The 10,189-nt window shown below is 61.9% G+C and overlaps 3 protein-coding genes across 3 annotated transcripts in view; 2 read left to right on the top strand and 1 right to left on the bottom strand.

Moving 5' to 3' along the window:
* The window catches only part of CALR (calreticulin), a 2,714-nt gene extending 377 nt beyond the window's left edge, over window positions 1-2,337 (top strand). Inside the window, exons 2-9 of the mRNA XM_015850617.2 lie at window positions 321-422; window positions 510-713; window positions 791-885; window positions 962-1,171; window positions 1,257-1,370; window positions 1,456-1,599; window positions 1,693-1,785; window positions 2,043-2,337. Of these exons, the coding sequence (XP_015706103.1) occupies window positions 321-422; window positions 510-713; window positions 791-885; window positions 962-1,171; window positions 1,257-1,370; window positions 1,456-1,599; window positions 1,693-1,785; window positions 2,043-2,234 (1,154 nt within the window). The 3' untranslated portion in view covers window positions 2,235-2,337. The remainder of the gene's footprint in view (window positions 1-320; window positions 423-509; window positions 714-790; window positions 886-961; window positions 1,172-1,256; window positions 1,371-1,455; window positions 1,600-1,692; window positions 1,786-2,042) is intronic.
* Window positions 2,338-2,698: 361 nt separating this feature from the next.
* RAD23A (RAD23 homolog A, nucleotide excision repair protein) lies at window positions 2,699-6,143 on the top strand. The gene is made up of 9 exons (XM_015850609.2): window positions 2,699-2,875; window positions 3,012-3,189; window positions 3,768-3,843; window positions 4,148-4,203; window positions 4,507-4,634; window positions 4,708-4,783; window positions 5,078-5,208; window positions 5,294-5,449; window positions 5,718-6,143. The coding sequence occupies exons 1-9, from the start codon at window positions 2,804-2,806 to the stop codon at window positions 5,829-5,831; spliced, it is 987 nt and encodes a 328-aa protein (XP_015706095.1). The 5' UTR covers window positions 2,699-2,803; the 3' UTR covers window positions 5,832-6,143.
* A 79-nt stretch (window positions 6,144-6,222) lies between these two features.
* On the bottom strand, window positions 6,223-8,651 carry GADD45GIP1 (GADD45G interacting protein 1). Its single transcript, XM_032441702.1, is given in 3 exon segments — window positions 6,223-6,608; window positions 8,419-8,499; window positions 8,502-8,651. Coding segments are annotated over 3 exon segments (567 nt in total). The 3' UTR covers window positions 6,223-6,272.
* Window positions 8,652-10,189: the final 1,538 nt, after the last annotated feature.

Raw genomic sequence — 10,189 nt, 5'->3', positions numbered from 1 at the left:
CTTAAAGCACCGTGGGTCAATATAACCCCCCCACGAGGGGAGAATGATGGGAAGGGCCCTGTGCTGTGAGCCCCCATTGTGCAGCTGTACCACGGGATGCAGCTCTGCAGCCTCAGTGCTGCCCTTGGGGGGGGCTCCGGGTTGAATTGGGGGCCCTGTGAGCAGCGGGGCAGAAGGATCCCTATTAATGTTGTAGGTGCAGGTGGCCTTGAGCTGCCCTGCTTCCGGCCTGTGGGGAGGGGCAGAGCCATTCCCCTAATGGGGGCGGGGAGGGGGAGGACAACAGGGGACACGGGGCGCTCAGTGCTTCCCTTCTGCAGACTCGTGGACCCAGCGGTGGGTGGAATCGAAGCACAAATCAGACTATGGCCGCTTCGTGCTCACGGCTGGGAAGTTCTACGGCGACGCTGAGAAAGATAAAGGTGAGGATCCCCCTGAGTCTGAGAGCCGTCAGTGCTCGCCTTGGGGGGTACTGGCTGCTCAGGGCAGTTTCTCGTGACCCCCCCCAGGGATCCAGACCAGCCAGGACGCGCGTTTCTACGCCCTCTCCTCCCGCTTCGAGCCCTTCAGCAACAGGGACAAGACGCTGGTGGTGCAGTTCACTGTCAAGCACGAGCAGAACATCGATTGTGGTGGTGGATACGTCAAGCTCTTCCCTGCCAGCCTGAACCAGGAGGACATGCACGGCGACTCTGAGTACAACATCATGTTTGGTGCGGCCCTGCTCACCCCCTGCGTCCCTTTGGAAGTGTCAGACCCCCTCCCTTAACTTCCCTGTGTCCCCTCACAGGCCCTGATATCTGCGGACCTGGCACAAAGAAAGTTCACGTTATCTTCAACTACAAAGGGAAGAATGTGCTCATCAACAAGGACATCCGCTGCAAGGTGGGTTGGGGGCTGCAGGAGGCCCTGGTCGGCTGGGGGTCACATCCCAGCCCTGCTGAGCTTCTGCTCCTTGCAGGATGACGAGTTCACCCACCTCTACACCCTCATCGTCCGCCCTGACAACACCTACGAGGTGAAGATCGACAACAGCAAAGTGGAATCAGGGAGCCTGGAGGATGACTGGGACTTCCTGCCTCCTAAGAAGATCAAGGACCCTGAGGCCAAGAAACCCGATGACTGGGATGAGCGTGCAAAGATCGACGACCCCGAGGACTCCAAACCTGAGGTGGGGGCAACCCAGGGGCTGGGGAACTGTGGGTGGGGGGGGGGGGCTTTGACAGCACCCTGAACCCTTCTGCTGCCTTCTTCAGGACTGGGATAAACCCGAACACATCCCTGACCCCGATGCCAAGAAGCCAGAGGACTGGGATGAAGAGATGGATGGGGAGTGGGAGCCCCCCGTCATTCAGAACCCTGAGTACAAGGTGCAGCCCCCTCCCCTGCTAAATGGAGTCTCTGGAGTGAGGGGGGGCTGTTACCCCTCCTCACCTCCCCCTCTGAAACCCACAGGGCGAATGGAGACCCCGACAGATTGACAACCCTGACTACAAGGGCAAATGGGTGCACCCTGAGATCGACAACCCCGAGTACACCCCCGACCCCAGCCTTTATGCCTACGACAGCTTCGGGGTCATCGGCCTCGATCTCTGGCAGGTGGGCAGAGGGGGGAGAGTGGAGTGGGGGGTGTATGGGGGGTGGGCAATGCCACCTGCTGAGCATCGTCCCTGAGCACCCCCTGCCCCGTAGGTGAAATCTGGGACCATCTTTGACAACTTCCTGATCACTGACGACGAGAAGTTTGCTGAGGAGTTTGGGAACGAGACCTGGGGGGCCACAAAGGTACGTGGGGGTCGAGTGGGTACATGGGATGGGGGCCCAATGTGGGTACGTGGGGTGGGGGTCGAGTGGGTACATGGGGTGGGGGCCAAGTGGGTACATGGGGGCCCACCAAGGGGTGACATGGAGGGGAATAGGGGATGGAGGTGGCTGCAGGGATGGGGGGGCAGCTGTTATGGGGTTGGGGCTGGGTGTGATGGGTGACATGGAGGTACCGGGGGGGCGGTGGGAGCTGTGCTGACCCCCCCCCGGTTGTGCAGGAGGCCGAGAGGAAGATGAAGGAGCAGCAGGACGAGGAGCAGCGGCAGAAGCAGGAGGAGGAAGACAAACAGCGGAAAGAGGAGGAAGGAGACGAGGATGGAGACGGGGACGAGGAGGAAGAGGAGGAGGATGAAGATGACGAGGCCGAGAAGGAGGAGGAGGCCGGGGGGGCCCCCAAGGACGAGCTGTAACGGCCCCACCCGGCCCCGGCCCCGTGTAATGTCTCTGTGAGACCTGGACTTTGTTTTTTACGGGCGTCCCGGCCGTTCCCTCCCCCCGGGACCGAGGACTCAGGACCGGCACCGGGAGCCACGGGGGGGAGGGTGATGGGGGGGGGGGGGAGGGGGGGGGGGGGGGGGGGGGGGGGGGTTCGGCCGGGCTGAGGGCCGGGCCCGGTGCCGCGGGGGGTGTTGGGAGGGGTGGGGGCGTCTCCGTTGGCCGCTGTGTGTACGGGTGACGCCGTCCGGTTTCTATTAAATTAAAGCTCGTCCCGGCCCCCATCCGGCTGCGCCTCGTTCGCTCTGCGCCATTTTTAACCCCCCCCCCCAAATCCCAGCGCCGCCATTTTGTGTCGCTTGGGGGGGGCGGGTCACGTGTTCGAACCGTCCTCCGTCACGTGCCGAAGGGCGCGGCACCGCCCAGCAGTATGACGTCACTTCCGGTCGCTGGTCACATGGCCGGAAGCAGCGGGGCGCGTAAGATGGCGGCGGCGTGAGTTGCATGTTGTGGGGCTGCCGGGAACATTCGCCGCCGCCGCGCGATGGCGGTCACCGTGACCCTGAAAACGCTGCAGCAACAAACCTTCAAGATCCGGATGGAGCCGCACGAGACGGTGAGGGCGGGGCGGGACCCGGCGTGAGCAACCGGCGGGAACCGGGCCCGGGATGGGGGGGGGGGAGGAGCGGCCTGGGCCCGGTGTGTCCCGGTGTGTCCCGGTGTGAGCGGAGCTGAGGCCGGACCCCCCCCAGGTGCGGGCGCTGAAAGAGAAAATCGAGGCGGAAAAAGGCAGCGACGCGTTCCCGGTGTCGGGGCAGAAGCTCATTTACGCCGGGAAGATCCTGAGCGACGACGTCCCGATCCGCGATTACCGGATCGACGAGAAGAACTTCGTGGTCGTTATGGTCACTAAGGTGACANGCCCCTGCTCACCCTGAATGAGCCCACAATGGGGTAAGAGCCATAGAGAGAATGGAAAGAGACATAAAGAACAGGGAGATACTGAACGGGGGGGGCAGTAAATGGGGCTGGAATGGGACATAGGGGGAGGGAGGGGGGGGTGGGGTGGAGCTGCCCCCCCAGGAGCTGCCCCCGTTCACCCTGAACGAGCCCACGACAGGGTGAGAACCATAAAGGGAAAGAGACATAAAGAACAGGGAGATACTGAACGGGGGGGGAATAAATGGGGCTGGAATGGAACACAGGGGGGGGGGGGGGGGTGGAGCTGACCCCGCTCACCCTGAATGAGCCCATAACGGGTAAGAGCCATAGAGAGAATGGGAAAGAGACATAAAGAACAGGGAGATATAGAACGGGGGGGAATAAATGGGGCTGGAATGGAACATAGGGGGAGGGAGGGAGGGGTGGGGTGGAGCTGCCCCCCCAGGAGCTGCCCCCGCTCACCCTGAATGAGCCCACAATGGGGTAAGAGCCGGGAGGGGGTCGGGGTGTGTGATGTGCTATGGGGGGATGCTGAACGGGGTAAATGGGGCTGGAATGGGACATAGGGGGAGGGAGGGGGGGGTGGGGTGGAGCTGCCCCCCAGGAGCTGCCCCCGCTCACCCTGAATGAGCCCATAACGGGGTAAGAGCCGGGGGGGGTCGGGGTGTGTGATGTGCTATGGGGGGATGGGGGCGTTTATCTGTGTTATATTGTTAATGAGGGTTTAGGGAGGCAAAAGGGGATGGCATGGAAGAATCGACTCAGACATAGAGAGAATGGAAAAGAGACCTAAAAAACAGGGAGATGTAGAATGGGGGGGGGCTGTAAATGGGGCTTGAATGGACCATAGGAGGAGGGGGGGGTGGGGGGTACCACTGAGGGGGAGGAGTTTGGGGGCTGCACCCACAAAGGACTCGGCTGCCACGTGTCTCTCTTGACTTTGCAGTTCTGTTCCCCCCCCTCGCGGTGCCGGGCGCTCGGCCGACGCCGCCTCCACCCTCGGTGGGTGTTGGGGTCAGCAGGGATGGGGGGAGGGAGCGGGATGGGGGGGTTGGGGGATGGAAGGGGTAGAAATGGAGGTAGTGTGTGGTGTGGGGGGAAACATGGAGTGGGGGAGGATTTGGGTGGGGACAAGAATACAGGGGCGTCTTGGGAGGGTTGTGGGGGGGGCAAGTGGGGGCTGCAGTGCAGGATTTTGGTGGAGTGATGATGGTTTGGCTGAGATTGACGTGAAGTAGTTGTGGGGGGGGGGAGCTGTGGGTCCAGAGCCCCCCATGGAGGCTGGCGTTGACCTTCCCCCCGCAGTGACGGGCTCCGAGTACGAGACGATGCTGACAGAGATCATGTCCATGGGCTACGAGAGGGAGCGGGTGGTGGCAGCGCTGCGTGCCAGCTACAACAACCCCCACCGCGCTGTCGAATACCTGCTGACAGTGAGTGTCGGGCTGGGCTGGGGGTGGGGGGCTGCAGGGAATCAGACCCCACTCACCCCCCTCTGTGCTGCAGGGCATCCCTGGGAGCCCTGAACCTGAGCGCCCCCCCGTGCAGGAGAGCCGAGCCCCAGAGCAGCCACAGGTTGAAGGTCGGTGAGGTGGGACCTGCCCCATGGGTGGGGCTGTGGGTGGATGGGGGGCTGGGGTTGTTCCCTTTGGGGTTGGTGCTCCGTGGTGCTCAGCACTGTGGCAGGGTGCAGGATGGAGCCCCCCCCATAGATGTGGCCTGGCACAGCCTCCCCCTCCTGGTTGCAGTTGCTCAGGTTGGGGGGCAGCGGCCCCTTTCTGGGTGTGCCCCACCTGGGCAGGGCCTGGCTCCACATGCAGGGCAGGGTGTTGTACCGTGGGGGGGTGTGGGCTGGACTGATCCCCTCCATACACAGGGGAGAATCCCCTGGAGTTCCTGCGGGAGCAGCCCCAGTTCCAGAACATGCGGCAGGTGATCCAGCAGAACCCAGCTCTGCTGCCTGCCCTGCTCCAGCAGCTGGGCCAGGAGAACCCGCAGCTCCTGCAGGTACCGCTGGACCCCCCCACCCCATAACCAGGACCTTCCCCCCAGCCCCGGTACAGCCCCGTCTCACCCCTCCCGCCCCCTACAGCAAATCAGCCAACACCAGGAGCAGTTCATCCAGATGCTGAACGAGCCTCTGGGGGAGTTGGGGGACCTGGAGGGGGAGATGGGGGCCATCGGGGACGAATCCCCCCAGATGAATTACATCCAAGTGACGCCTCAGGAAAAAGAAGCCATAGAAAGGGTGAGTTCCTACATGGGGGGGCTGCCACCTTATGGTCAGCAGTAGGATCAGAGTGCATTTAGCACAGATCAATGGTTATCCAGCCGCAATGGGTGCCTGATCAGAATATCACCATTTTGATTTAAAATAAGTGAATATTGGCTTTTGAGCACCAGAATTTCTGCCAGGATCCACCGCAGCATCTGGTGAAGGGAGGGAGAGGAACCTGCCCATGTTTGGGGTGTCAGTGGTTCCAGAGCCATCCCCTCCCTCATCTCTCTGCCCGCAGTTGAAGGCACTGGGCTTCCCCGAGAGTTTGGTCATCCAGGCCTATTTTGCCTGCGAGAAGAACGAGAACCTGGCAGCCAACTTCCTGCTCAGCCAGAACTTTGACGATGACTGAGGGGCCCGGGGTGGATTCCTCCCACCCTGTGGGGGGACGCAGGACTCCCCTTCCTCCCCCCTACATCTCTGCCCTCAGGGGACACCGGGGTGGGGTGGGGCCCAGCAGGGCCCGTCCTCACCCCCACAGAGGGGCAGCGATGGGTGAGCACCCCCAGAGCCTTCCTGCTGCCTTAGAGGCCGGGGCTGCTCTGGGTGGCCCCATCCCTGTTCCCTGACCCCCCTTTTCCTCCCTGTTCCTCTTTCCGTGGGAGGGCAGAACCGTGGGACAAACCCAGCTTGGGAAGAGATTAAATGCAGAATTTTAAACCCATTCTGGTTTTAGTGTGTGTTTGCTGGGGGGGGGGGGCAGACGGGTCCCGTTGGTGCTGAATACACACAGTCCTGTTGGAGAGCTTTAAGGGAGCAAACCACACCCCACCTTTCTTTTATGGGGGTGGCTTTACTTGGGGGGCTCGGAGACCCCGGGGGGGGGTTGTGCTGCAGCAGCAGCTGCCTCAGCAGCAGCCAAAGCGCTGCGTGTCGCCTCCTCGTGCTGCTGCCTGCGCTGCCGCTTCTCCTGGCGCCGTCGCTCCCGTTCCAGGTCCTGCATCATCGCCTGAACCCGGGGATCCCCGGCTCGAACCGGAGCCCCCAGACGTTCAGCAGCTTCCGCCAGCAGCCGCTGCCGCCGCGCTGCGTCCTGCCGGCTGCGCTCCCTCATCTGCTCCTTCTCCTGCCTCCAGGCTGCGATGCGGGCGGGCATGGCCGCCAGGCTGCGGGATATCAGCTGCTCCCTGAGGGACGGGGGACGGTGAGATGGGGGGACACCGGGAACAAACAGGCAGCAAATAAACCCCATCCCATCCCATCCCACTCCATTGCCAGACAGCAAATAAACCCCATCCTATCCTCCTCCATTCCCTCACCCAGCATCCATCCATTCATCGATCCATCTATACATCCATCTATCCATCCCTCCATCCATCCATCCATTTCTCCATCCATCCATCTATCCATCTATTCATCCATCCATCCCTCCATCCATCCATCTGTCCATCTTTCCATCCATCCATCCATCTATACATCCATCTATACATCCATCTATACATCCATCTATACATCCATCTATACATCCATCCATTGTCCATCCCTCCACCCATCCATCCATCCATCCCTCCTTCCCTCCATCCTTCCATCTATACATCCATCTATTCATCCATCCATCCATTTCTCCATCCATCCATCTATCCATCTATTCATCCATCCATCCATCCCTCCATCCATCTATCCATCCATCCATCCATCCCTCCATCCATCTATCCATCTATCCATCTATTCATCCATCATCCATCCATCCATCTATCCATTTCTCCATCTATCCATCTATTCATTCATCTATTCATCCATCCATCCATCTGTCCATCTATTCATCCATCTATACATCCATCCATCTAACCATTCATCCATCTATACATCCATCCATCCATCATCCATCCTTCCATCTATCCATCCATCCATCCATCTATACATCCATCCATCTATAGATCCATCTATCCATCCATCCATCCCTCCTTCCATCCCTCCATCCATCTATTCCTCCATCTATTCTTCCATCCATTCCTCCATCCCTCCCTCCTTCCATCCCTCCATCCATCTATTCATCCATCTATTCTTCCATCCATTCCTCCATCCCTCCCTCCCTCCATCCTTCCACCCCTCCATCCATCTATACATATATCCATCCATTTCTCCATCCCTCCCTCCATATATCCATCCATCCCTCCCTCCATCCATCATTATCCATCCATCCATCCCTCCATCATCCATCCATCCATCCATCCCTCCATCATCCATCTATCCATCTATTCATCCATCCATCCATCATCCATTCCTCCATCCATCCATTGTCCATCCATCTATCCCTCCTTCCATCCTTCCATCCATCTATCCATCAATCCCTCCATCCATCCATTGTCCATCCATCCATCCATCTATTCATCCCTCCCTCCCTCTCATTCCTTCACCTCACACCGTTTCCCTTCACTCTCCCCTCCCCGGCTCCATTCATTCATTACATTAGTCACTCCCGTTCCCCATTGACATGGCCGATCCCCTCAACCCCCCAGTGCCCCACCCCCCGTGACCCCCCGCCAGTCCCCGATTCTTCGGTTCCCCGTTCCGTCTCCCCCACGATCCAGCGTACACCCCCCCCCCCCGATTATTCCCCGGTTCCCCCCCTTCCATTCCCCACCCCCCACACCCCCGTGACTCACCGGTTCCCCCCCCCCGTCAATTCCCGGTTTCAGCCCCCCCGTTGCTCTTTCCCATCCCCCCCCGTTATTCCCACAGGTTCCCCCCGTATTTCCTTCCCCCCCCCCCCCCCTTATCCCTCCCCCCCCCCCCGTTTACTTTCCCCTCCCCCCCCCGTTATTCCCGGTTCCCCCCCCCGTTATTCCCCCCCCCCCCCCCCCGTATATTCCCCCATCCCCCCCCCTTACTTCCCGCTTCACCCGCCCGTTATTTCCCTCCCCCCCCCCCGTTTTCCGGTTCCCCCCCCCGTTTTCCCTCCCCCCCCCGTTATTCCCTCCCCCCCCCGTCTTACTCGTCTCCTCCCGCCGCCGTCGCTCCTCCCGCTGCCTTCCGCTCCAGCTCGCTCCTCCATGTCCTCACATGGCGTCACACCATTCCCCCTTTCCTCCTCCTCCATCTCCCGCAGCCCGTTCCGGGCTGGCGGCACAGTCGGTTCGGCCGCATCCCCGATGCCCGCCCCGAGGCCGCCCGCAATCGCTTCGCGCAGCCGCTCGTGTGTCCCCGGGCCAGTGAGGGGAGGCCCCCACATCGCGCGCCGCATTCGGGGCAGACCGCCCGTACACAGACGAACCGGGAGCGAGGCCCATGCGGGATCCAAAACACCGCAACGTGAGCGCCGCCATCTTGTGCGGCGACCGGAAGTGACGTCTAGAGAGAGAGACCACCTCCACCACAACGCCCCCCCATCCCACCCCCCTCCCACCCCAAGGGCGGAAGTGCGTACGTGAGGCATAGGACGACGCAAGGTGCGGGCGCGGACCGAGGCAGAGGAGGGAAGTGACGTCTCTGGGATGGGGGGGATGGGAAGGGGGGGGGTGAACTGGCGGGGGGCGAGGAGGGGGGGGCAGGAGAGGAGAGGAGCAAGCGGAGGGCTGGCAGGGGAGGGCGGGGTCCATTTGGGGGGTGCGCTCATTGTTCTAATGGCAGGCTTATTTTGGGGGGGGGCGGACTCATTTTTGGCGCGGGGGGGCGCCTCTTTTAGTAGGGCTGGGCGGCTTCTTTGGCGTGGGGGGCGGCTCAGTTCTTGCGCCCAGCCCTCACCCTCACCACCCACCAAGTGGGGGTTCCTCACTCGGCTGGGGGGGTATTTGCGCAGCGGGGGGGGGGGCTCATTTTGGGGGCGGGCTCATTTTGGGGGGGGGCTCCTGTCCCGACCCCGTCCGCTCTCAGTCTCCGCCCCCCCCCATCGGATCCTCCCCCCTCCCGCGCCCCACAGCGGAGCTGCTTGGAATTGGGGGGGGGGCGGAGCGTTGCTGCCCCCCCCCGTGGGGGCCCTAATGGTTTCCAGGCGGTGAAACAGCGCCCCGTTCTGAGCCAAAATCCTCCGAAATGGTCCCAAAATCCTCCCCCGGCCCCTCCCCCCCCCGCGGCCCCAGGTGTTGGATGGGTGGGGGAGGGGCTGCAGCGCCGCCTTCTTTTTTGGGGCACTTTTAGCGGATTTTGGGGCCGCTGCGATTCCGGCTCCGTTGTCTTTGTTCTCCCCGCGGCCAAACCCCGGGGGGGGGGTTGGGGGTCTTCAACCCCCGTTAGCGCCGCTCGGTGCCCGGTGTTGGGGTGGGGGGGGTCGGTGGTGCGGCCCGTTCCTCTTCGTGTCCCCCCCGCACATCGCTGTATATCGCGATATATCGCAGCGTGTCGCGATCCATCACCCCGTGTCACCGGCTGCCCCCGACCCACCGGGGGGTCTCCGCCCCCCCCCCGTGTCCCCCTTTAACGGGGGTTGCGCTTCGTTTTGGGTTATTTTCGGCCCTTTTTGGTGCCTCCGGCAGTGAAGGGGTGCGGGCGGCGGTGCCAGGCTTGGCACCGGGCGCTGACAGATGGCGGAGGGACGTGGCTGCAGCCGCACTGACAGATGAGGGGCCACCGCCGCCATCACCGGCACCGACACGGCGCTGTCGTGACACTGTCACGGTAACGGCAATGTCACGGTAACGGCAATGTCACGGTAACGGCACTGTCACGATAACGGCACTGTCACGATAATGGCACTATAAGTGACACTGCTGGCCCCATATGCCGCTGTCGGTGACTATCCCCGTGCTCACACCGAGATACCGCCGTGCTTCG

The sequence above is a fragment of the Coturnix japonica genome, unplaced genomic scaffold, assembly GCF_001577835.2.
Source record: "Coturnix japonica isolate 7356 unplaced genomic scaffold, Coturnix japonica 2.1 chrUnrandom497, whole genome shotgun sequence".
Lineage (NCBI taxonomy): Eukaryota > Metazoa > Chordata > Aves > Galliformes > Phasianidae > Coturnix > Coturnix japonica.
The sequence above is the reverse complement of the archived record's forward strand: the minus strand, read 5'-3'. Positions and strand labels throughout refer to the sequence as shown.